General features: G+C 41.6%; 1 protein-coding gene across 2 annotated transcripts in view; it reads left to right on the forward strand.

Moving 5' to 3' along the window:
* MRPS28 (mitochondrial ribosomal protein S28) overlaps positions 1–27,146 on the forward strand; it is a 204,859-nt gene that overhangs the window by 99,500 nt on the left and 78,213 nt on the right. Inside the window, exon 3 of one of the 2 annotated variants that reach the window (XM_040487532.1) lies at positions 4,693–4,991. The exons of the other annotated variant lie outside the window; for it this stretch is intronic. Coding sequence (XP_040343466.1) covers positions 4,693–4,858 — 166 coding nt within the window. The 3' untranslated portion in view covers positions 4,859–4,991. Of the gene's footprint in view, positions 1–4,692; positions 4,992–27,146 lie in introns of those variants that run through there. 2 annotated transcript variants of the gene reach the window in all.

A 27,146-nucleotide genomic window follows, 5' to 3' on the forward strand; every position in this document is an offset into this window, starting at 1 on the left:
CACTAAAGGCTAATGCATCTAAAACTGGGGACAAACTTCTGCATTCCATAAATTACCAAGCATACTGGCACTCAGTGGTGTTCCTGTTTTTATTTTTTAATTGGAGATTTTTGCCATTAATATGACACAGAACCACTTACACTGAGAGCTTCCTCTTCACTGCGACTGTGCCCAGAATTGGTGCCCCTGGTGTTTGTGACATGTGCAACTCTTTTTTATAAAAAGTCACTGTTCCTTTCCTCATGATAAGTTTATAGTCCAGCTATGAGTAATGCTCCTAAAAATAAGTAAAAAGAAATAAGCCGACAATGAACAATGAAAGAAGAAAACCAATGTTTATTAACCACTATGTGCTAGGCACGATGCCAAGCAAATTTCAGAGAGGTTAAGTGAATGCACCAGTCCACACAGCTGCTAAAGCCAAGAAAGTAGAAATTCTAGATAATCTGTGACCTGGTGGCTTTTATCAGTAAGTGTCATGTTAATTTATTGACAGACATTTGAGTATCTGCTACATTGGCACTGGAAGGATACAGAGATAAACCCAGTGCCAGATCTTGGGGGAGCATAGAGACTAAAGAGAGATCAGAGAGTTGCACAGATAACCAAGACAAGTAAGTGAGAGGCACTAACATTTGCAGTCATGTGCTAAGCATTTTCAACGTATTATCCCATTTAACCTTCACAGTAAACCTGCAAAATGGTTGGAATCTCTCTTATTGTAGATGAGGAAATTATGGTTCAGGGAAAGCCACTCAGGGTTACCCAACGAGTAAGTGGCAGGGCTCAGATTTGCATCCAGTTCTATGACTGCAAAACCTCTTTCTTCCATGGGAGTTCCAGTGACAGACTCTTCATTCCGACAAGGAGAATGTCAAGGCTCTTGGGAGCTGCATTTGATGTAGCTGTTCTACCTGGAACTTAAGAATCAGGCAGATAGACAGTAAGTTCAAGGAAGGCTGGCAATAGAAGCAAAGGTACGGAGGAATAGAAGTATGTGGGAATGGACATCAGGCCAAAATATGGAAGCCATCTTGAGAAGTGGGCCCAAAACATGGGCTCTGGGAAGATTAGACCTCAAGCTTCAGCTAAGGGGGTAATGAGACTTGTAGGGTTAAGATCAAGAAATATCTGTGTTAAAAAATGAACTAAAGTTGCTAATTGGATATTGCAGGAATGGAGGGAAGGAGGGGTCAACATGAATCAAAGCTGATTGAATCGCTGTGAGTCATGCTGTGAGGACAAATGAAAGAATCTGTTAGAACATAAGTTATAGCCCCAAGTAATATAGAAAATAGTGTTCACTTTTACCTTGCCTATGAACCAACCTTATTTTTTCAGAGAATAATTCATATAGAATATGTCCTGTAATTGCTGTTTTCTAAGATTATAAGGCTATGCTCAATATTTTAGGATATCTCTTTAATTTTTTAAACAAAGACAGAAAAGAAGATCTATGCTGTCAAATACACACTCATGTATACATACGTGTAAATAGAAGAACTACAAAATATGACTGACTTCATTATTTTACACAGTTTTACAAAAGAATATTTACTTCTATTATCAGAAAGAAAAATAAGTTTTTTTAAAAAAACCAAGTAGCCTTCATATTTATTTGATAGATCATTTATAAATTCCTTCAGAATACCTAATTAAACATTATATGGAGACTATCATTATATGGCCTACAAAAATCATTTTTCAGTGACTTTTTTTGATAACTTTGTTTCTTTCCATTTATGTAAAGTTGTTTAATTTAAAATTAGAATACTTGATGGGCAGGCATACCTCAGAGATAATGCAGGCTTGGTTCCAGGTCACCACAATGAAGCAAATATTGCAATAAAGCAAGTCAAATGAATTTTTTGGTTTCCCAAAAAATTCCCAGTGCATGTAAAAGTTATGTTTACCCTATACTTTAGTCAATTAAGTGTGCAATAATAGCATTATGTCTAAAAAAACAATGTGTAGTTCACTCTTGAACAATGAAGGGGTTACGGCTGCTGACACCCCCCCCCCCCCGGGCAATCGAAAACCTGCATACAATTTTGACTCCCCAGAAACTTAAACTAATAGCCTACTGTTGGGGCACCTGGGTGGCTCAGTTGGTTAAGTGTCTGACTCTTAATTTCAGCTCAGGTCATGATATCTCATGGTTAGGTTACTGAGATCAAGCCCCACGTTGGCCTCTGTACTGACAGTGTGGAGCCTGCTTGGGATTCTCTCTCTCCTTCCCTCCCTGCCCCTCCCCACCTCAAAAATAAATAAACATGGAAAACTTTTTTAAAAACAGCCTATTATTGACGGGAAGCCATACCGATGATATAAATAGTCAATTAACACGTAATTTGTATGTTATGTGTATTATATACTGTATTCTTACAATAAAATAAGCTAGAGAAATGAAAATGTTATTGAAAATACTAAGGAAGAGGGCGCCTGGGTGGCGCAGTCGGTTAAGCGTCCGACTTCAGCCAGGTCACGATCTCGCGGTCCGTGAGTTCGAGCCCCGCGTCAGGCTCTGGGCTGATGGCTCGGAGCCTGGAGCCTGTTTCCGATTCTGTGTCTCCCTCTCTCTCTGCCCCTCCCCCATTCATGCTCTGTCTCTCTCTGTCCCAAAAATAAATAAATGTTGAAAAATAAAAGAAAGAAAGAAAGAAAGAAAGAAAGAAAGAAAGAAAGAAAGAAAGAAAGAAAGAAAGAAAATACTAAGGAAGAGAAAATACATTTATAGTACTATACTGTATTTATTAGAAATCCATGTATAAGTGGACCCATGGATTTGAAACCCTACTCAAAGCTTAACTGCATATACTTTAATTAAAAAATATTTTATTGTCGGGGCACCTGGGTGGTTCAGTTGGTTAATTGTCCTGACTTCGGCTGGGGTCATGATCTAGCAGTTCATGAGTTTGAGCCTCGTGTTGGGCTCTGTGCTGACAGCTCAGAGCCTGAAGCCTGCTTCGGATACTGTGTCTCCCTCTCTGTTCCTCCCCCACTTGCACACTGTATCTCTCTCTCTCTCTCTCTCTCTCTCTCTCTCTCTCTCTCTCAAAAATAAAGATTAAAAAAAATTTTTTTAAATACTTTATTGCTAAAACCTGCTAACCCCTATCTGACCTTTCAACTAGTAATCACTAATCACAGATCACCAAAACAAATATAACAATAATGAAAAAGTTTGAACTATCGTACGACCCCTAAAATGTGACAGACCCAAGGTCAGCAAATGCTGTTGGAAAAAGGGTGGCGATACATTTGTTTGACACGGGGTTGCCACAAACCTTCAACCTGTAAAACACATTATACCTGCAAAGCGCAAAGCAAAGCACAGTGAAACAAGGTATGCTTGTATATTTAGATCCTTAAAGATTTTGGGATTGCAGTTCTTGGCAATAATTTCATTCACCTGTAGCTTTTCATAATGTTGATATTAAACCCTTAAAACATTTGATCAAGGAAGAAGATGAATGAATATAAGTTTCATTTGGTATTATAAAATATTTTATTGATCAAAGTGAGCCATCATGCATGTTAGGCTGTCATTACACTTTAATTATAGTGCAGTCAGTCCTCAGCACTTAAGTGCTTTACGTTTAGACCTTTTTCCATTTTGCTTTTGTAAAATATTCTTTACTTTAAAAGAAGATTTGGGGGGCTCCTGAGTGGCTCAATGGGTTAAGTGTCCCAACTTCAGCTCAGGTCATGATCTCGCCATTCAGAGTTTGAGTCCTGCTTTGGGCTCTGTGCTGACAGCTCAGAGCCTGGAGCCTGCTTTGGATTCTGTGCCTCTCTCTCTCTCTCTCTCTCTTTCTCAAAAATAAATAGACATTAAAAAAAATATTAAATAAAAATGAAAAGTTCTTAACTTTAGGAAGAAAGCATGTATCTGAAAATCTTTTTCCCTTGATATTCACTGATTTTAAAAATGAATAACATATTGGGGCACCTGGGTGGCTCAGTCTGTTAAATGTCTGACTCTTCATTTCGGCTCAGGTCACAGACTCATGGTTAGTGGGATTGAGCCCCACGTCATGTTCTGTGCTGTCAGCACAGAGCCTGCTTGGGAGTCTGTCTCTTTCTCTCTCTCTCTGCCCTTCCTGCATGTGCATGCTGTCTGTCTCTCTCTCTCTCTCTCAAAATAAATAAATAAATATTTTAAACAATGAATGACATATTAAAATAAATGTTATTTTCAAGAATTAACTTGTTTGAATTTTGTTTATAAGATCTTTAAAAGTCACTTCAAGGTTACAATTCTGATACAACTAAATTTTCTGTCAAAAACAACTCTTTCTCACACACTAGTATAAAGTGTTTTTTTAAAAAAGAACATATTCTTTATCTAGAGCCACCACATTAAAATTAGAATTTGAGTTTTACTTTAAACTACTTGTTTAGGGCGCCTGGGTGGCTCAGGCGGTTAAGCGTCTGACTTCAGCTCAGGTCATGATCTCGTGGTTCGTGAATTTGAGCCCTGCGTCGGGCTCTGTGCTGACAGCTTGGAGCCTGGAGCCTGCTTCAGATTCTGTGAGTGTGTGTGTTTGCGTGTGTGTGTCTCTCTCTCTGCCCCTCCCTCCCCTACTCGTGCTCTGTCTCTCTCAAAAATAAACATTAAAAAAAAATTAAACTACTTGTTCATGTTGTGCTATGCAGAATTAATGGAATTTTTTTTTTCTTACTATCCAGGAAATACCAGAAAGGAACCAGAGTCCGACTGCGTCTATTAGATCTTGAACTTACATCTAGGTTCCTGGGAGCCACCACAGATACAACTATACTTGAGGCTGATGCAATTCTCTTAGGACTCCAGGAGAGTAAAGATGCCAAATCAAAAGAGGAACATCGTGAATAATAAATAAACTTTGCTTAGTGCACTCACTCCTTTTTTTGTTCAACCCAGATATTCATCAAGAATGCAATTAGAAAATTGTAAATAAATGATTGAAGGAAGACATAATAAACAAAAGCTATAATTATGGCTCTTATTTGTTAGAATTTTCTTTAGCTATTTCTCCCCTCCTCCCTTTTACACCCATTCTTCCCTTTGATTGGGGAAATATAAACTGTTCTGGGAAATTCTGTCATTCAACAAATATGTTTTGAGTGCTTGCTATGTGCATGGCACTATTTGAAACAGCAGTAAACAGATGAGACAAAATTGCTTGCTTTGTGGAGTTTACCTTTGACTGGAGGTAATAGAAAATAAATAACATACATACTACTACATTAGACAGTGATCTATGCTGAGGACAGAATAAAGCAGGGAGGGCAGGAGACCTGAATAGATATTTTTCCAGAGACATACAGATGGCCAACAGGCACCTGGAGAGATGCTCAACATCACTTACCATCAGGGAAATGCAAATTAAACCACGATGAGATATCACCTATTATATCACCTATTAAAATGGCTGCTATCAAGAAGATAAGAAGTTACAAATGTTGGTGAGGATGTGGAGAAAAGGGAACCTTCTCACACAGTTGGTGAGAGGGTAAGTTGCTGCAAGCACTATGGAGTACAGTATGGAGTTTCCTCAAAAAATTAAAAATAGAAATACGCTATGACCTAGCGACATCACTTCTGGGTATTTACCTGAAGAAAACAAAACACTAACTTGAAAAGATATCTGAACCCACATGTTCTTTGCAACTCTATTTAAAATAACCAAGATGTGGGGCGCCTGGGTGGCTCAGTCGGTTAAGCATCCGACTTCGGCTCAGGTCATGATCTCACGGTCCGTGAGTTTGAGCCCCGCGTCGGGCTCTGTGCTGACAGCTCAGAGCCTGGAGCCCGTTTCAGATTCTGTGTCTCCCTCTCTCTCTGCCCCTCCCCTGTTCATGCTCTGTCTCTCTCTGTCTCAAAAATAAATAAACGTTAAAAAAAATTTTTTTTTTAAATAAAATAATCAAGATGTGGAAGCAACCTATGTGTCCGTCAATGGATGGATAGATAAAATGTGTGGTATGTTGTAAATATGTGTGGTGATGATGTTCGCTAGACTTACTGTAGTGATTGTTTTGCAATAAATATCTATTATGATATACACCTGAAACTGGTGTTATATGTTAACTATATCTCAACAACAACAACAAAATAAAGCAGGGAATGGGTTGTAAGGTGACAGATTGAGATTTAAGAGTAGTGTCAATGGATATCCTCACAGAAGAATCCACTTTTTTATAATGCATAATTTTTATTTTTCCATTGATACAGTATTTAGAAAAAAAACTCTTAAGAACTTATCTTTTTTTTTTTAATTTTTTTTTTTTAACATTTATTCATTTCTGAGACAGAGAGAGACAGAGAATGAACAGGGAAGGGGCAGAGAGAGAGAGAGACACACAGAATCTGAAACAGGCTCCAGGCTCTGAGCTGTCAGCACAGAGCCCGACGCGGGGCTCGAACTCACGGACCGTGAGATCATGACCTGAGCTGAAGTCGGACGCTTAACCAACCAAGCCACCCAGGCGCCCCAAGAACATATCTTTTTAACTGAGGTAATTGACACATAACATTTTATTGGTTTCAGATGTACAACATAATGATTCAATATATGTGTATAGTGTGACATCATCATAATAAGTCTAGTTAACATCCATTGCCATACATAGTTTCCAGGAATTCACTTAAAAAAAATTTTTTTTAATGTTTATTTATCTTTGAGAGATAGAGTACAAGTGGGGGAGAGTTAGAGAGAGAGAGAGAGAGAGAGAGAGGGACACAGAATCCAAAGCAGGCTCCAGGCTCTGAGCTGTCAGCACAGAGCACGATGTGGGGCTCGAACTCACAAACCATGAATGAGATCACAACCTGAACTGAATTCAGACGCTTAACCGACTGAGCCACCCAGGCACCCCATCTACGAATGCACTTTTGAATAATATCTGAAGGAAATGAGGGAGCTAGCACGTGGGTCCCTGAGAAAGAATAGCTAGGGCAAAGGCCCTGAGGCAGGACTGTGCCTGTCCAGTTTAAGGAACAGGGAGGAAGCCATTACAGCTAAGAGAGGAATAAAAGATAAACCTAGGGAGTGGGAAGTAGGAGAGGCCTTGTAGGTCCTGGTGTGGACTTTGGCCTTTATTTACTCTGAGATGGAGGGTCTTTGAGGAGTCTGAGTGGAGGAGGAATATGCTGTGACATTATAGAAGGATCCTTCTGAGTAGACTGAAGATTAACAGCAAAGCAAGACCTCTGAGGAGAGAGTTAGTGGGTAATCCAGATGAAAGGTGATGGCAGCTTGGAGGAGTGTGGTAGCAATGCTGGTCCTGAAAAGTGGTTGCAATCTGGATATATTTTGAAGGTACAGACAGTGGTATTACATAACATTGGATATGGAGTATGAGATAAAGAGGGTGGTGAGGGACGACAGCAGGGTGTTTGGCCTGGGCAGCCAGAATGGATTTGCCGATAACCAGGATAGGGAAAAGCCGGTTCGAGGGGACTATCGAGAACTCAATTTAGAATATGTTAAATTTGAGGTGCCTATTAGCCACCCAAGTGACGATGTTCGGAGGCAGCTGGCTCTATGGGTCTGAAGTTCATGCGAGAGGTCTGGACAGAAGATGGAAATGTACACATCACAGACACTCTGTCAGACTTCCCAAACTGTGTAGCTCAAGAATCTAGGCACTCCCACTGGGCCCTTTCATTCCTTGTGGCACCACCGAAGTCCTTCAGAGACACCTAGCTGGTTGGTCTAGGAGGGTCCAGACAGCTTCACTCACTCATCTGGTATTTTGGCAAGGGTGGCAGAAAGGTTAGGTTTGGCTAGACTGTGACCAGAGCACCTATATGTGGCCCCTCTAGCATGATATGTGTCAGGGGAGTTCGACTGCTTGCATGGTGGCTGGTGTTCCCCAGAGCATTCCAGGACAGCCAGAGAGAAACTACATGGCCTTTTCTACTTAGCCTGGGAAGCAATGCCTCTTCACTTCACTCGCTGGGTCATAAACGAGTTAGTAGGGCAGCCCAAATTCAAGAGGAGAGGAAGGAGCCTCCACCTCTTGATGGCAGTGTGGCAGCCTCACACCGTAGGAGGTCACGTGGGATGAGAGAGATGGTTGTGCTCATCTTTGGAAAATAGTCTACCACATCCACCCCCAACTGGGTCACACCCAATAATCACCACCTCCAAAAATGCCAGATCTGAAATCTGAGATCCTTCTCTCTGACCTTCCTGCTCCCTCACTTTGTATGCCCAACAGAACACTTTTTCAAAATTTGGGGGGCTCCAGTCCATTGACTTTCAATTTTTCACTCTTATCACCTCCTTCATGTTCACACTACCCTCCTTACCCAGGTTGAAAGTTCAGGGTGCATCAAATAATTATTTCCTTGCAAGTCAAGTTTTCTTAAGTCCTGTCATCTCAAACCCTCCTTTTCTTAGTTGGCAAAACTCCAACCCTAATGAAATCTGTCTACCTACTTCATGTCTATACCAAGAAATTCGATATTACAGGAGAAACCTCACTATCTTAGTGATTGGTATTGTTTTAAATCTGGAGTTCCAGATTAACGTACCAGACTAATGTACATGTCTAACATTACTCCCTCCAAAGCCTCACTAAAACTCTAATAGAGATGGATGGATGGATGGATGGATGGATGGATGAGTGGTGGATGGATAGATGCACAAACACCTCATACACAAAAAACTCAAGTAGGAGAAAAGCAGGAAAAGAGGAATCAGCAATAAAACTTTGCAGTCTGGGAAGTGGATGAATAGACATTGACTTAGCAGAACAGAGATAGGCAAATTCTGAGCTGGCAGTGGGGAAAGTGGGGAACCCACCTGATTTACTGCAGAATCCTCAGGACGTTCAGTAAGTGGCGATACTGGCTACTTCTGGATCTGGGAATGAATTGGGGGAAGAGGGAAGACAAAATAAGGGAGACTGGGTAAAAGCTGTCTGAGAAATAACCTAGATTCCTTTTTACACTCCATTCACTCTACTTCAATGATGTGGCTGCCTGCCTCCACCCAGAGTGACCCTCCAACCCCAACATAAGTCTGGCAGTTTAGTGTTTAGATTCAGTTGTCTTTATTATTTTTTAAAGTTTATTTATTTTGAGAGAGAGCACAAGCAGAGAGGGGCAGAAAGAGAGGGAGAGAGAATCCCAAGCAGGCTCCGCACTATCAGCGCTGAGACTGATGCGGGGCTTGAACTCATGAACCACAAGATCATGACCTGAGCTGAAACCAAGAGTTGGCTGCTTAACCAACCGAGCCACCCAGGTGCCCTGATTCTGTTATCTTTCTTTATGGGAAGGATGAAGGTGTATGTGTGTGGTGGGGCGGGCAGGGTGGGGTTTGAAGGAGGAAGGCAAATGCATATACATCAGTGCACCAGACCAGACAATTTCAGCGTACTCTGAAGATGTGGAAGGCAAGACGAGTGTCATCTCAGTTGTGGAGGAGGTGTGGTCAGGAGAGAAGACAGAATCTATACCCTCAGATGTTTCAGATCCCACAACCAAACACTACACTCCAATATTCAAAGGCTCATCACCAGAAAGTGCCTATTCATCTCTTATGACACCAATCTAAAGGCTAGTTTTTAATCACTCAAGTTCTCAGTTATACTGGGTTGAATAGTGCCCCCCCCCATTCATGTTCACTCAGAACCTGCAAAGATGACTTTTTTGAAATCGTTTGGACATCTAATGAAGATGAGGTCATTCTGGATTAAAGTGGATCCTAAATGCAATACGACATCGTCCTTACAAGAATAGGCAAATTTGGATACAGAGACACAGAAACACAGGGGAAATGTCATGTGACAACTGAGGCAAAGATTGTAGTTACACTGCCACAAACTAAGGAATGCCAAGAATTGCTTGGCAAGCACTAGAAATGAGAAAGGTATGGAACAGATTCTCCCTCTGAGGTCCCAAGAAGAAAACCACCCAATGACACCTTGATGTCAGACTTCTGGCCTTCCGAAATGTGACATTGAATCTTGTTGTTTTAGCCACCCAATTTGTGGTAATATGTTATGGAAGCCCTAGGAAGCTGATCTACCAGGCATATATGAGAAGTGTGATATCTTGTCAGGCATTGATTTCCCAGCCTACACATCTGTCCCATGCTTTGACCCCGCAGTCCTATTGGGAGCCTGTACCGTGCCTGGTTTCCTGTGCTCCATGTAATAGTCTTTCTTGCTTCACTTCTTTCTATAGCCTGTCCTCTATTTGCAGCCTTGATTAAAACACCAGGGTGTTTTAAATTAAAGTGGTTTGATTAAATCCACCAGGGTCTGAATCTGGAGAATCAGTCCCCCTAAACACCAGTCACCTATTTAAAATCACCCAGGTGGAGAGATCTGAGAAAATCCGTTTCCAGTGAACCATCTTTGTTCCTTTAATATTATTAAAGTAAGGCAAGTATTTGAATCAAGTCAATACTCTTTTTTTTATAAGTCAACTAGTCATGCCAAACAAATGACCAGAACAACTCACTCACGGCGTTAGTGTCAGGTCAGGTCATCTGGGAAGCAGACGCTAACAGTAGGAAGGGCAACTCTGAGGGAAAGGCTGGTGAGGGATAAAGGGAAAGGGAGCAAGATTGTATAGACTTTAAGGCAAGATTCGGTTGTGTAGACATTTACATATTCCCTACCAGCTGAAACCTCTGATTAATCAAGAGTTTATGTTTCTGATCAATAAATGTAAAGGAATTTTCTCTAATAAATATTGACGGTGGTACATCTTTAGAAACATAGTAGATTATATTTTCTGTATATCCCCGAAATTAATTTTAAATACTAAACCTGGCCTGTGCTAGGGAAAGCGTCTTGTGTAGAATTTATATAGATGGAGAGATGCTAGGGAGAAAGGTGACAGCAAATAGAAACAGTATGCGGAACACGTGGTGATTTGGCACATTTGCTCATGCTAACGTGAACTGACTGCAAAGAGATTTTGCGGAAGGTGGAGGCAAGACACCACAGGCAAGTCTCTGGGTGAGGCCATAGGGTTGGGAGGACATAAGATAATGCCTCTGCAATAGAGGTGAAGGGAGGCATGGGGAGGACCCCATGCCTCCGCAATAGAGGTGAAGATTATAGTGTTTTGTCCCAATATGCAAATAAATCCTGTCAGGCCCTAGGACAGGCCCTATCTTTCATCTGGAGGGAGATGGCGTTGGTGTAGGAAATCAACCCGACAAACAGGCCCTTATTGAGGGGAGAGAGAAAGCCTCACTCTTCTCTGGGCCTCATTATCCTGGGCCTTGACTTGGAGCGGTCTAGATATGTTTGAGGGAACACTAGTGAAAGCAGAAGCTGGTCTCTGGCTTGAGGCAGGAGGGCAGAAACAAAGCCAGAATATACCCCTAGGGCCCTATATGGATGAGCAAAGCCTCATCTGAGTAGCTAAAGCTCTTTGTTACAGGTGAGCTCTGTGTCTGCTTCCCTCAGGAACCATGGAAACTATCTTGTTTGCATATTACAGCCTTTTCTCAAGTGGTCATCCAGTCCACCCTGTAAACATCCATGACAGGTTACTTCCTACCTCCCGAGGCAGGCTTAGAGAATTATTTGGAAGATACCCACTGTAAAATTAATTCACCTCACACGAGTAAGACTTGAATTTCTGGTTTACCAGAGGATCGAACTTTGTGATCATTCTCCTTTTTGCCATTTGTGGAATGTCTTTTCTGGTTTTTCTAGTTCCTGCTCCACACCTGTCAAGTAACATTTAAGTTAGATTATATGGAGGCTGATTATAATATCCATTTGATAGATTTTCCAAGACCTTTTCTGGTCCATCAGTCATTTCAAAGTTCGTTAACACCTGCACCAGAAGGTGAACGGGAAAGGGAAAGATGTTAACGAAGATAGAAATGACTAATGGACCAGAATTTTTAAAAAAAACAAATTTTCAAGCATGGAACCATCCTAAATTGTCATCCATTTTGTGGTTATGTTTGGAAATTCACTAGTATATTGGGCATCACTAAATACGTCTAAAAGATAGTTACGCAGAACATAACTCAGACATACCATTACTTGTGAGCAAGAAGCTTGCAGCATTTACCCACAGTCCTGGTCTCAGCTGCCTGCCTGAGTTGCATTCCCACTCCTTTTGGTATGGTTTTGAGAGTTGGGACATCATCTTTATCTACTGGCTTCTGTGGTATTTACTGCATCTAAAATGAAAGATTTTGCATGTAAATGTTGCCTGGAAAAAAACACAGTATCTTGCTTTCTTTTATTCATTCATCTGAAGTAATTATTGCTATCACAGTCTCATGTGCATTTTTTCCAAACCATAATGATTTGAGACTTATAGAGTATGGTAAAAGAGTTGGATTGTTTTTTCAAGCAGGCAATTTTGTGAAGCAACTGCTAGTAATCTGAGCCACTTTTTGGTTTCTAAAGCTTTCATCTGTCTGCAGGGTGATTTCAGGATCCATACAGTTCCTTACCTGGGACCTTAAAATCCATTTTTGCACTTCCCACATGTAGAACGCAGGTGTGAGAATGTAAAATAAGTCACATTTGTTCGTAGAGTTTCCTACCTCCTTTGGCTCAGAACATCCATGACTTCTTTGTAATTAGTTTAAAAGAAACATGGGGAGAAAGTTACAGTCTTCAAAAAAACTGCATGTTTCCCTTAGGAATTCATACTAAAATGCATATTTATTTTTAAAAACCAAATGATATGAATGTAGGAAATGCAATACTGGGTCAGCCCAACGGTCTAACCAGCCTGTGGTTTCAAAGTCTCATAGTATCCCATTAATGTTGGCCTCAGAAGTTTGAGGATTCATTTCAAACTCTCTGGTTTTCTTTAACATGCAAATCTGGATTTACCATTCATAGATTGATCTAAACCTTTCCTGAATTTACTTATATCTTCAACATACATCCACTAAAGAAACAACGAGTTTCCCAATGGCAAGGGTACTACACCTTATCTATCCATCCTGAGATTATAGCAAGGGTTCTACTACAGGCCAGTGAAGAGATGAGATGAGTAATTCAGTCTATCACAGTCGTCCTCTTGGTCCTGACCATTTACATCCCTCCCACATGCAAAACTCACTCCATCCTATCGCACTGCCTCCCACTCCCTAAAGGCACATTTAATCATGATATCTGCCACCAGTCCAAGATCTTGTGATCCTTATCAGGTCCAGTTCCTGCTACTGATATCAGTTTTCTCCCTAGCATCTCTCCATCTATAAAAATTTTACACAAAATGCTTTCCCCAGTGTAGGCCAAGTTTAGTATTTGCAAATAATTATAGGGATATATGGAAAATATAATTACTATTTTTCTAATGATATAACACAATCGATATTTACCAGACAAAATTCTTTAAAAATTTTTATTAATCAGAAACATTGTAAACTCTTGAATAATCAGAGAGATTTCAGCTGCCAGGGAATATGTAAATGTCTACCCGGCCAGATCTTGCCTATAAAGCTCTAAAATGTATTACTCAGTTGCCTGTCCCCAAAACATTTCCTGCTTTTTAAAACAGAGAATACTGAACAGGATTTAAAGCTTTCCTTGATGACTCAGGGCTACCATTATGGAAAACAATTTCATAATGATGTGATTTCCTAGGGATTTTTAAGGTGGGTTAGAGCTGCTGCTCCTACCAAATGGCCCCAGAACTTGGCGCTCTTTAAATTGTTTTTTTAGCTTGTTACCTATCACCTCCCTTTGCTATCGGCTGATATTTTTTACTAAGGTCAATGTCCCTGCTTCTCGTACCCCCCTTGGGGCTCTTAATCTGTGTTAATCTAATTTTTGGTTATATACTAACTGACTCTCAACAACTATTCTTTTGTTGTTGTTGTTGTTGTTGTTGTTCTGTTTGCTTTACACATTTTTGCCACCTCCTTTCCCTGCTGTCAGCTGCCACTTTTATTGGTGTCTGTGTGTGCTTTTCAGCGTCTCACTTAACAGTATTGAGAGTAATTGTGTAGAATTGTAGAAATGTGCACAAATTTTGTGATAGCTATTTTCTATTTTGGAGTCTTTAAAAAATTTTTTTAATGTTTATTTTATCTTTGAGAGAGAGAGAGAGACAGACAGACAGAGCACGAGTGTGGGAGGGGCAGAGAGAGAGAGGGAGACACAGAATCCAAAGCAGGCTCCAGGCTCTGAGCTGTCAGCACACGGCCTGTCGTGGGGCTTGAACCCATGAACCATGAGATCATGACCTGACCTGAAGTCGGACGCTTACCTGACTGGACCACCCAGGGACCCCTCTCTTTCAGAGCCTTTTGTCCATTATTTTCAGAACCACGGCTGTGTTTTAGATGTTAAAAGTTGTTTTCGGTCTATCGCTGAAATGAAAGGCTTTAGAAAGAGAAAACAAATAAGAAAATAGACTATTTTTAAAATCAATTTTAAGAGTGTTCCAATACATCTTCCTAGGCCTTATGTGTCTAAATAAAAAAAGTGGATGAAAGGAGGGTTGGATTCATTGAGTATTTCTGCTTTGAAGCCAACTAGTACTCTGTAGATTTATCTGTTAGAGGGTCATTTATACTTTCCTAATCGATTGTAAATATCTCCAGGAAAGGAATTGCTTTTTACTTGTTTTTGTATCTGCTGTGCCCAACACAGTGTCAAACACATAGAAAATATTCATCAATATTTGTTGAAAGTACTTTGCTTGATTCAGTGGCCTTAATTGTACAAGATTTTCCATCAGTAAGAGAAAGATGAATTGTTCTACAAAGTCTGCTCGTCAAGGTAGAAAACAGACATTTTTAGCCGTGAGATGGCTCAGATCTCCCAGATGACCTTCTGTTTCACTCTTCCTTTCTTCCGGTCGTCACACCAACTCCTCACCTGTACTGCCACCCCATGATTTCTGAGTAAATCACTGTGTTTTAGAGCTTTGAACAAAAATTAAAAGATCATGCCACATGAACAGATTTCATGCATCCGGATTTCAAGTATGCATCTGAGTTTGGTTCGTATCTCCTGGTAATTTTATAGCAAAAAGCTGGTCACTGGGCCCGTGTCTCCATGTTTAGCATTTTGCTGACCTAGAGGGCAGGAATAGGAGGTGACTGTGTGTGTGACCTGAAGGGACGTCTCATTACTTTATGTTAACTGTGATTTTTTATTTCTCTGTTGGCACAAACATTGGAGTGTTCACTGTATTCCCTGCAGCCAGGAAAGAATTTCTCGAGTCTAAAGATTGTGGTCAGTTTGAGGAGACTGAAAAGGGGAAGGCACAGAATTCCTTTTTCCTTATTTTAGCCTTCTGGTTCTTTCATGAATGCATGCAGGCCTTAAAGACTCCATGCACACTGCTTTCCTGCCTCTGAGCTCTTTTTTTCCATCCCTCCTAGATATTGTTTACCCAAGTGTTGACAGGCAGCTTTTTGCTCAAGGATGCTGGAAAGATGGTTACACTGAAGCTAAACATTTGGCTCCCTGTCCAATACCACAAAAAGTGGACAAGGGGTGCCTCTTAATCAAATCTGTCCTCACAAAGAGATAATCTCTGCTCTTGGGTTTGAGAACCACTCACATGCCCCTGCACTCATAGCAAATGATGGCTTGTTAAACTTTTCTCCATGTATACACACAAAACAGTGTCACTCAAACACAGTGAATAATCACATTGTCCACACGGTAAAACTTCCATCAATTCCATCTGTTTCTTCTAGCCCACGCTTCACAGACTAAACTGTGACGTAACACGTGAAATACTTCCATTTACCTAAGGATGAAAACACGAGCAATGGAAGCTATGAGAGACGCCCGGCTAGACTCAAACATCTAACATCAGACAGCCCTTTTATATATGCTTTCATGGGAAAGTTCTAGGGATTTTTTCACTTAGTTCCTTATTAGGACTTCAGAACACAGAAGCAGAACTGCTCTGTGCTGTGTCCACTGAAAGTTCTAGTTAAAACAGCAACAATGATTAAAGAAACATTTTTCAACAGTCGTGTGTACTTTATTAGCACCAATGTAAGCTGCATGCTGGAAGTTACTCCTTTCTCTGACTCCAGTTCAGCTTTATGAGACTCATTCCCCAAGGAATAGATGAGAGGGCACCAGTGCACCTTGTCTTTGTGGGCTTGAAAGTGACTTTAACTAGAAGTCATCGCTTCCAGATGGATATTCTGACCCCAGCATGTTAAAAAAAAATTTTTTTCCCCCAGTAGAATAACATTCAGAGATAATAATTTCTGTCTCTGGAGAAGGGAACTCCTCCTTTCTGGATCTAAACCTATTACCCTTTTTATAGTGATACAGAAAGGACAAAAGTATGTAATTCTCAATCTTAGATTTACTAATTCCATGTTTCTGATGTTTTCTGGTCAGTTCTTATGATGGGTTACCTCTGTGGTAGATAACTTACCACAATAACCTTTCAAAATCTTGTCTAAAAGGCACGGAAAAGTATTATGAATTTTTAAAATGACATTTTCTCACAATACTTTTAGTGTTTTGAGGTTACATTAAAAACCAGGAATATCTGTGTCATACATCCCCCTCAAAGCGGGTATCTCTCAAATAATGACTAAAGGATTGTTAAGTTTGTTGGTATCCCCTTCTTAGTCTACTTTTATATTAATTTTAGGTAGTAATTTACAATATTAATTTTTAAGGATTTATATCATAATTCCAGGAGAAAATGAGTGACTTATAAAAAATTCTACTTTCAATGAAATCACCGCTGAGTCAGAAATTTATTTGTGCAATTGAAACCCTTCTGCATGATTCCTTCGGGACCCGACTAATCTGGATATACAAGCACCCAGATATTCCAGAACCCTTGTCTCCGGCTGACCTAATGTTGCAGAGACTGGAGAATCCCACAGGGTAGCCTGTGCCTGGAAGTGCAGCCTCCAGCCAGCCTCTCGCTACCTCCCCGCCTCTCTTATCCCACTTCCTGCCTCCATGTCTTTCAAGCCCCAGACAGTCTGGCTTAACTAGCTTTCCGGGTAGGCAGGGCTCACTACAGGCATTTCCATTGTAATAAATGCTTAAAGGAAACAAATAGGATCAGCAGCAAACGGTAATACATTTTACAGGCAGGTATTACATTTTCAGTTTTTCTTAAGACTTGTTGGATTTCTTTCCAGTTGGTCCTGGTCTTTTCACTTCGGTTTGCCCATGTTTTTAATCTTCTCAAAATAGCTTATCTTGAAATCTTGCCTTCCGTTTTGTATAGAACTCAGAAGGAGAATGGCGCCTTTCTGAAAAGCCAAATAACTCTGTGTCATATTGTAACAAACAGAGCCTTTACTTGGGAGCAAAGTATCACCATAGTTAAATGCTCTCCAGATGCCTGCTTTGCCACCAGAGTGTAAACAGATATTTTCCAGCCTGTATTTACCTCTTCGAAATGCAGCCCTTAAAAAAAGAAAAAAAAAAAAAGGCATTAAGAGGTTCTCGCCTCTAACTCTGGACACTTAGTATTTTCCTCCAGTTAAGGTGACTAAGAAGGATTAGAACCTAGCCTGTCATTCTGGAAACTCTGTTGACTGGCTTGCCAGTGTGAAAGTTCCCTTGAACCATGGGGGGGGGTTGCCTTTCCTGGACGCATTCCTGCTCCCTAGAGGCTTTCAGTTAGAATAAAAAATGAGGAACAAGTAGAAAAGCTTAAATGTTTAAATTAGCATAATCCAGTATGGGGATCATCTCTGATAATGTCTAAATTCTGTAAATCCTTGGAGCACTCCACTTGGCCCGAGGGGCTCCTTGAAAGACACTGTGGACATAACATTCCTTCTAGCACTTTCCGGGGATGAGTACAGGGGTGAACACAGCCAATACAGCCCTGGTATCTCTGAGCTTACACTTCAGTGGGGAAACATATTGTATACATACTCTCAAAAATAAACATACAAGCAGAAATTTGGTAAGTTCCAGAAAGAAAAAGCTCAGTTTGCAAGGGAACGTAAGTTGGTAACTCAGTTTAGATTAGAGCAATCAGGGGAAATTGGGGATGGGAAAGGAAGAGGGGGAATATGGGACAGGGAGAGGGGGTGGACATCTAGATAAAAGCAAAGTCATATGTGATGACCCAGCAGTGTGTGAGCACTTGTCCAGTTGCAAGGACTGAAGAAAATGCTAATATGAAAAGGTGTCAGGACCATCGGGCTACGTCAACAATGATGCTTTTTGCAAATCTGACAACTTTGAAACTGCTTCTTTGAAGACAATGAAAAATTCGAAAATTTAACCATCAGCACAATAACTGTCACTTGGTTAGAGACGATCTAAAAATATTTGTGTGAGCTCTATTCATTAGGGATTGAGTTCAATTGCAAGTAAGAGAAAAGACAACAACAGTGGCTTAAGCCACTGGGGTTTATCTCACACAAGTACAAAGCTAACCAGCGGCTGACTATTGGTGGCTCAAGGTCTCTGTGATTTTCTCGGCCATTCCCTCATGACTACAAGGTGGCTGCTTGGGCTCCAGGGTCAGTCACTATCTCAATTTTACAGGTAGGGACAGGGCTAATGTGTGCATCAGGAAAGTAAAAGCTTGGAACATGTCAGCAGAGTTCGCATGAATTTTATTGGCCAGAACAGTGTCATGCCAAGTTGCCAGAGAAGAGGAAAAGTATTTTTTAAGTTGGTCATCAACATTGGTTTCTGTTAATAAGGAAAAAGGGGAGTATGGATGTTGGATGGGTGATTAGTTGTCCTTGCAACCTAAGGTTTTTTAGCCTGTTCTATGGTTGGACGTGCTTGTTTCTATTTCCATGCAAATGACTCTGTTACATGTGTTTTAATAAATCATGACTTTGGGGCATGTGTTCGTCATTCCTTATAGTCAGAAGAAGCCTGTTGTAATATTAACTGCACTTAAACCAAAATGAATCTTCTTGTGATGAATGCATTTGATTGACATTTGTGTTTAACACAGATTTGTTTCACTTAAGGCTGTGTCTTGTCCTGTTCCATAAAACTGGAGCATCTGATCGGTTCTGTTCCCCTGTTAAAAGGCACACAGTCATGTGTTGACTTCTGTAGCCTGTCTGTTGTGGCTTGGGGGTGAAAGAAAACCAAGAAATAAACTTTCTAAATGATTTAATCAATCCAAGATGTATACCATTTTCAGCTCATCTAGTGTGCTTGTGTTTTAGAACTCTAGATTAGCTTTTCCCATCAGTATTTTCTGAGATCCTCATTTAATTGAACATCTTCCTGGGTTGAACTCGAGGAGCCAAGGCAATGACTGGGTACGAGTGGTAAAAAGCACGAAGTAGGCATAGCTCAAACAGCCATCTGGGTTACCATGGCTTACGTCTTCATGGCCTCATGTATTATTTTAGCTGATGTTAGCATAGATGGTTCTGTACAGGTTTTGGCACATATTGTGCTGACAGTGCCTCTTGAGCACATACCCATATGTGATAGCCAGCCTATATCATAGCCCCCAGTCATCTCTCCTTTCTTGTATTCCCATTCTTATATAGTCCCTTCCCACATTGTGTCAAGATTGGTCTGTGTGACCCGTAGTATAGATATTATTGGCTAGATCATAAAAGACATGTGGCTTCTGCTTGTTCTCTCTTGGATCATTCGTTCTGGGAAAAGCTGGCTGCCGTGCTGTAAAGACACACAGGCAGCTGTATGGAAAGGCCCATGTCATGAGTAAATAAAGCCTACTGAGAACAGCCAGCAAAGGACTGTGATGTCCTGCCATTGGCCATGTGAATGAGCCATCTGGGAAGCAGGTCTTCTAGCCCCAGTCAAGCCGTCAGATGACAGAGCCCAAGTTGACCTCTTGACTACAACATCATAAGTGACCCTGAGCTAGAATTACTCAGCTGCTCCCGTGTCCCTGATCTGCAGAAACTGTGAAATAATAATAGTTTGGGGTTTTAAGCCACTAGGGGTTATCTATTATGCAGCAATAGATAACAGATCACATATTATTGCTTTCTACCCTGGGGCACCACAGATACCGAAGAGGGTTGGCTTGGTCCAAGCATCTGCACAGATTAGGAAGTTAACTCCTGAGGATAACCTTGACCAGTAAGATGGGAGCCAATGCATACATGAACTCACTTCCTATCTTTCAAGAGGACAATTCTAGAAAGCATTAAGTGGGCTTCTCAGGTGACCCCTGGAAAGATCAAGACCCTGCTTCCCAGAACAGCATGTTTCCCTCCTTTCCTGTCCTGCTCTGATCTCTCTTCCCCTCCCTACAATCACCAAAATGTCTATCTGCACGCAGCCCTGGTGTCAACCCTTCCTTCGGGGAAGCCCAAGCAAACACAGTGACAGTGTGAATAGCTACCATATGCTCCCAGGACTGTGCCGAATGAGAATGTGAACATTTAACTTAATAGATGAGAGCAACCAGCTCACCCTGGCTCAAGTGGAATGTACAAATAAGAAGCTTGTTTTATTGGAGGATTTCTTTAGCAGTATAACGCTAAATTCTTTTTTTCTTTTCTTAAAGAAAGAAAATGTGAACATTTTAGATGATATCAGGTTTGAAAGCTTCCTAATTAGACGTTTACATGTCAGGGGCCCTCATAAGCCCATTCTCTTGCCATTAATGAGGAATAAAATAGCTCCTGAAGAGAAAAAGGTAAATATTTCATATTGCATTCCTTGGTCCTTGGAAAAGAAAGCTCATTCACAATAGGCATGATTGCCAAGTTCGGGCACGGTTAAGAAGTTCCTTAGGGCTTTGGTATTCACAAAGGACCACCCCCACCTGCTCGCCTACACGGTGGTCTGCTGGAAGAATGAGGGCTCATTCCTAAATTTAAGGAACTCAAACTTGTTTCCCTATATTGAGAGTATCTTTCATAGGTTCTGTCCACATACAATCATTTTGTATATGGCATGTTTTGGGTTAACAGTTTGATGAGTTCTTTCAATTTCATACCAGCCATGGAGCTCCAAGATGGTGGAAGACATAGGTAGGTCTTTTAATGGGTGTTTTAGTTGGGTTGTCTCTTTCTGATGAAGAGAATTGTCATCATGAAATAGGATTCTTTTTCTGAGCCAAAAGAGTTTTCTTGCATTAATCTAATTTCAATAACCACCTGAAGTCTGAAGGAGTACCTTAAGGCCATTTGACTTCAAAAATTGAGGAAGCTACAATGACTGGATTCTTTTTTTTTTTTTTTTTTAATATATGAAATTTATTGTCAAATTGTTTTCCATACAACACCCAGTGCTCATCCCAAAAGATGCCCTCTTCAATGCCCATCACCTACCCTTCCCTCCCTCCCACCCCTCCATCAACCCTCAGTTTGTTCTCAGTTTTTAAGAGTCTCTTATGCTTTGGCTCTCTCCCACTCTAACCTCTTTTTTTTTTTTTCCTTCCCCTCCCCCATGGGTTTCTGTTAAGTTTCTCAGGATCCACCTAAGAGTGAACACATATGGTATCTGTCTTTCTCTGTATGGCTTATTTCACTTAGCATCACACTCTCCAGTTCCATCCACGTTGCTACAAAGGGCAATGGCTGGATTCTTTTGGCCATGACAGAGTTCTTCAGCTGCCAAAGAGATGGTCAGCAAGAAGATGGCAGAACTTCAGTCCATGTCCAAGTCCATTTTCACCTGACCCAGACTCAGGGTGATGTAGCATCCATTTACTTTTCATAGCCCTAACTGAGCTTACAAGTTCAAATCAGGGTTATGATGAAGGTAAAATCTATTCTGGCCATGAGCATAGTTTCACTATAAATTTGGGCTTCAACAGGAAGATGACAGAATGAGAGACCATCAGGTGGGAATTAGACACAAATGAGGACCACAACAGAGGATAGTGGACTTTGGAATTGCAGAAACTGCAGACTTACCAAAGGGCTACTGGGCATTCATTCAACATGTATGGAGTGCCGCTATGTGCCTGATGCTGTGCTAACTATGTAAAGATGACAAAGGCACAGACCCTATCCTCAAGAAGCTCAGCCCAGCAAGAAATAGGACTTTGTTTTTTAGAAAAATAAGTGATTCATCATTTTTGAAAATTTTTCATTTTGATGTTTGCAGACAAGGACCCTCAGTAAAGTTCGAGATTGATACAAGAATGACAGTGACCTTGCTTCCTATTCTATCCTCCTCTTTCCTGGTAAAACAACGTTATAAGATAATGTAATTGAAAGCCTTTGGAAAGTGCCTGACAAATGTTGAGTCTCCACCAAACTAGGTGCATATAATGGCTCAAGGTCTCCAATTCCAATTCAGTTATTTTCCCTCAAAACACAAAAGCCTAGTTTCCTAGGACTTGCTCTCTTCTCCTTATCATTGGGTGTTTTCATCATGACCGCCACCTTTACTTGTTTCTTCTGAGGCAGGAGAGAGAGGCTGCACTGGAGCTTGTCCGTGAACTGAGACCCATTGAGAGCTGATCCTTTTGACCAAAGTATCAAAGCTGCGGATTAAGGAAACAGAAAGATCTGAAGCTTTGGTTTAAGAGTCAGGTCATGGAACTCTTTGAAGAGCTTGAGCTCTCGGAGGAAAAGTGTGAGACAAGTTCCAAATGCACATTCATACTTAGATAGAAGACACAGGAATATAAAGTCAAGTGACGGATTCCTTAGCAAACATAGCATACGTATCTTAATGAATGGTATATCCTTTGATGAAAGTTTCCATGGTAGACAAAATGATTATTCCAGCTGCTCAAAGCAATTTCCTTTGGGAATTTCTTGAAAGTTGGCAGACCATTCATTTGAATATCCTTAGTGGAAGGCATTTTATCCTCTAAGAGAGGATTTAATTTTTTGTTAAAGAATCAAAAAACCATTTAAAGCCAAGAATGATGAAGAAGAAGAAAAAAAAAAAAAAACCCAGCAATCAAAGAGAGTAATATTGTTTGTGACCATAAAGTAATGAGGCTGGTTTGGTGATGGCCTTAAACTGATGCTGAGGCCATTTCACAAAAGCACCCAAAATGTTTTTTTGTAGCAAGTTGTATTAGTTTGCTAAGGCCATCATAACAAAATATCATAGACCAGGGAGCTTAACCAGCAGAAATGTATTTTCTCATAATTCTGGAGGCCAGAAGTCTAAGATCAACATGTTGGCAGAGGTGCTTTCTCCTGAGACCCGTTCCTTGGCCTGTGGATGGTCATCTTCTCATTGTGCCCTCACGTGGCTTTTGTTGGCACGTGCATCCCTGGTAAGAGGCATCCTTGGTGTCTCTGTGTCCAAGTTTCTTATTCTTCTCAGGACGGCAGTCAGATTAGGTTAGGGCCCACCCTAACAGCCTCACCTTAACTCAATCACCACATTACAAGCTCTGTCTCCAAATACAGTCACATTGCAAGGTACTTGGAGTCAGAGTTTCAACATATGAATTTTGAGGAAACACAGTTCAGCCCATAGTACAAGTTATTTCCGAGTAAGTATGTTATTTTCCAAGTGCTGTATTCTGAAAGACAGTATCATTTTATGTGTAAGTACTGATGTGCCTGTTAGAAGGTAATTTACTTCTGGGGCGCCTGGGTGGCTCAGTCGGTTAAGTGTCTGACTTCATGATCTCACGGTTCGTGAGTCTGAGCCTGTGTCGGACTCTGTGCAGACAGCTTAGATCCTGGAGACTGCTTCAGATTTTATGTCTCCCCTGCTCACGCTCTCTCTCTCTCCCTCTCTCTCAAAAGTAAACAAACACTAAATTTTTTTAAAAAATCATTTACTTCCATCTATAGATAAATGGATAAATGACGTGTAGTATATATGTACAATATTACTCAGCCTTAAAAAGGGATGAAATTCTGACACATGCTGCAGCATGGATAAAACTTGAAGACATTATGCCAAGTGTAATAAGCCAGACACAAAAGGACAATATTGTATTATTCCCCATATAGAGGTACCTAAAATAGTAAAATATATACAGACAGAAAGTAAAACAATGGTTACCAGAGGCCGGGGAAGGGGAGAATGAGGAGTTATTGTTTAAGGGGTACAAGTTTCAGTTTAGGTGGATGAAAAAGCTCTGGAGATGAATGGTGGATGGTTGCGCAATACGGATGTACTTAATGCCAGTGAACCGTGCACTTAAAAATAGTATAGTTAAAGTGGCAAATGTTATGATGTTATGTATATTTCACCACTATAAATCACCTTAAAAAATTACTCTGTAGTTGCTGGTCAAGAAACAGAGTCTAAGTTTTCCAGTAATAAATGTGGCTTTATAGGGCCTATCTATGGAAACAAAAGATAAATGTGTACACCCAGAGGTATAGATAGCCTAGAGACCCAGGAAGTGGAGTGGTTATAATTTAGTATTCAGTGTTTTAATTATTTCTGAGCAATAGTTCTCTCAGTCATGCATGGTAGTAGCAGTTTAGTGACCTCTATTTCTGACTTAATAGTGCTGTGGGCCACAAGAATCTTCCTACCAAGAGGTTTGTCGTAGGAGACTGCTGCCCAGACCCAGGACCTAATCTGGTTAAACCATAAAGCAAATTAAATCTAGTTCCCAATTCCCTTTTTGTGCTCCTTCTCCATCTGCTGAAATCTCACTTCCCCTTCCCACTGGGCATTAAGTGCCTTCCAGTCCTGAAGTTTTGAAGCCCTGATCCTCTTGCCATCAATCACCTCCCCGGCCCCCCCCCCCCCCCATGCTTGCTGTCCAGAAAGCCAGGCACAATCAACAAGAATGATCCCTACTTTCACCCCTTGCTCCATCCCATCAAACCTTCCGGTGATCTAATAGTTTTCAGAGGGGCTGTGGATCATGGAAAGAAACCAGATCTACTATAGAACATACAGTGGTGTGTAAAAAGACGAAACTGTGGGGGAAACATATTTACTCCATCCATTGCTTAAAAGGAAGGCAAATTCATACTAAGATGTAAATGCCTGAAGGCTTTACTGGCAGAAGGAGGCAGTTCTTTAGGCCGGTACTATTGTTGTCATTTCTTATTGTGCGTGGCTGCTCTGGGCCTAGTGCATCATTTTTTCTCTTCGAGGCATCAAGTTCAGAGAGGACTTTTATTAGACCTCGGCAGTCCTCGGTTCCTAGCTCTTTGCCACAATCAACCACATCCACACAAATGTCACTTGAAAGCAAATAGGAAATCATTGCTTCTGTTGTCCCTATGCTTGACCAAGATAAGCCTTCTCAGTAGGGTTATTCTTTCATATATGGAGAAATATAATCAAGTTCCTGATCAATCTGGACACCCTGGACATTCAAATAAATGAAAGCCATACCAAAATGGCATTGTTCTGACACATTAGCTTAAACAAAATATGCTCTCTTAAAGAAATGACTTTGTAAAAATATTTACGTAAGTTGCTTCTAGATATGAAAGAAACTTTTTCAGACACAATTCTCTACATAGATCTTCTTTGGCTTTCCTGAAAGAAGTTCGACTTTTTGAAGTGTCAGAGGCGTCTTCAGATACAACAATCCCATTCTGAAGATGGCCTCATGGTATCCCACCCAGAAGATGGCACCAAGCTTCACTTCACGGTATGTGCAAAATAATGAATAGTGAGTCATGCATTCTGAAATATAAAATTACCCTATGGCAGCAACAAGGGCACGATTTTTGTTCTCTCCTTTTTACTCCCACCCCATTGCCATTAATATCAATGCATGAATCAATATCTAATTGTTGCTATCGAAGGTACTATATAGCTTTGAATTTTGGAACCGTGCTGAATTTTTAGCTTTTCTCATAGTGCCAGGGCTATGGGCCAAATTGTGTCTCCCCTCCCCCAATTCATATATTGAAGCCCTAACCCGCCGTGTGACTATGTAGAGCCAGGGTCTTCAGAGGGTAGTTAAGGTTAAATGAGGTCATAAACGGGACACGAAAAGAGGACGACCGAGTTCTCTTTCTGCCGGGTAAGGACACAGGGAGAGGATGGCTGTCAGTAAGCCAGGAAGAGTTCCTTGAAGCCAGAACCCAGCTATGCTGACACCCTGATCTGGTACTTCCAGCCTCCACAGCTGTAAATTTCTGCTGTCTAAGGCACCCAGTCTGTGGTATTTTGTGACGACACTGGAGCTCACTGATACAACTCGTTTCACACTTCTCACTAGCTTGTCTGAGTCTTCGCTGAAAACTGAAAGCTGGGATCTTCCCTGTGGAGCATGTGAGAAACAGAGGCACGCACCTCTGATGCTGGTTAAAATCTCAAGTCTTTGCGAGAAGCCTCTGGAGGGAAGAGCTAATTCAGGGTCCCTCTAGTGAGAATGTGAATATTGCTTCTGCAAACTGGGGGTTCTACACGAATAGCTAACAAAAAGCAAAATGACGTCTCCCTTCCTTCCTCCCCTTTTGTCTTCTTGTTTGCTTTACGACACACAAGACTGATTCTACTCTTCTCCAGCCCTGGTCTGTGGAACCCTTTTGAGCATGGAGTCAGACAAACTTGACACCTACTAACTGTAGCTTGGGCAACTTCCTGACCCTCCTGATTCAGAAGCTTGTTTTACCACCCCTGAAATAGACTGTTGTGAGGAATAAATGAGGTAATGATAAATGCACGTGGTGGGTACCAAGTACAGAGTGTTGCCCTGTGCTTGGTAGAGAGGCGCAGAGTCCGGCGCCTCTATCTGGGAGGGAAGTCAGGATCCACTCAGGCCTGCCGGCTGTGCCCTGCTCCTGAGAGGTCATCGCGCAGGTTAGCAAGTCCAGACACCACACAGCAATGAGTCGTGCCCCCTTGTTCCCCAAAGGGAGGAGCAAGGACCTTGTGTCTTTCCCAGGAGTTCAAGCCCCCCACCCCCCTCCGTCCTGAAGCAGAACGAGGGCGGCGGTGAAAGAAGCCATTCTGCTGCTGCGGGGATAGACTGGAGAGTGCGTGGCATTTACTACTGCCTGCACCGAGGGCAGGAGTCTAGGTAGGCAGGGCGGGCTTCGGCGGGTCAAAGGGCTCCCGCTCAGCCAGTTTCCGATGAAACGACCGTAGAGGAAGGGATGAGCATCTCATTGAATTGGGTAAAACTCCCCCTCGAGGTGCGCATTAAATAAAAAGGAGAATCTCATCCGCGAAGGTCAATGTCGTGGAGTTCTCCCGAGGGCTGACTTAGACGACTGGGTCGGGCTCTCCTCCACGGTTCTCTCTTCGGGGTCCATCTTGGCGTCCGGGTTTCGGAGCAGCTGCGCCCGGCTAGGAGCCCGCAGGAGCCCGCGGCGGGGGCCCGGAGCCCTCGGGGCACCGGGGAGGGGACCCGAGGCGGCGGGGGGCGCCCCGCGCGGGCCGGG

This window comes from Herpailurus yagouaroundi, unplaced genomic scaffold (genome assembly GCF_014898765.1).
Source record: "Herpailurus yagouaroundi ecotype Mexico unplaced genomic scaffold, PumYag 165, whole genome shotgun sequence".
Taxonomy (NCBI): Eukaryota; Metazoa; Chordata; class Mammalia; order Carnivora; family Felidae; genus Herpailurus; species Herpailurus yagouaroundi.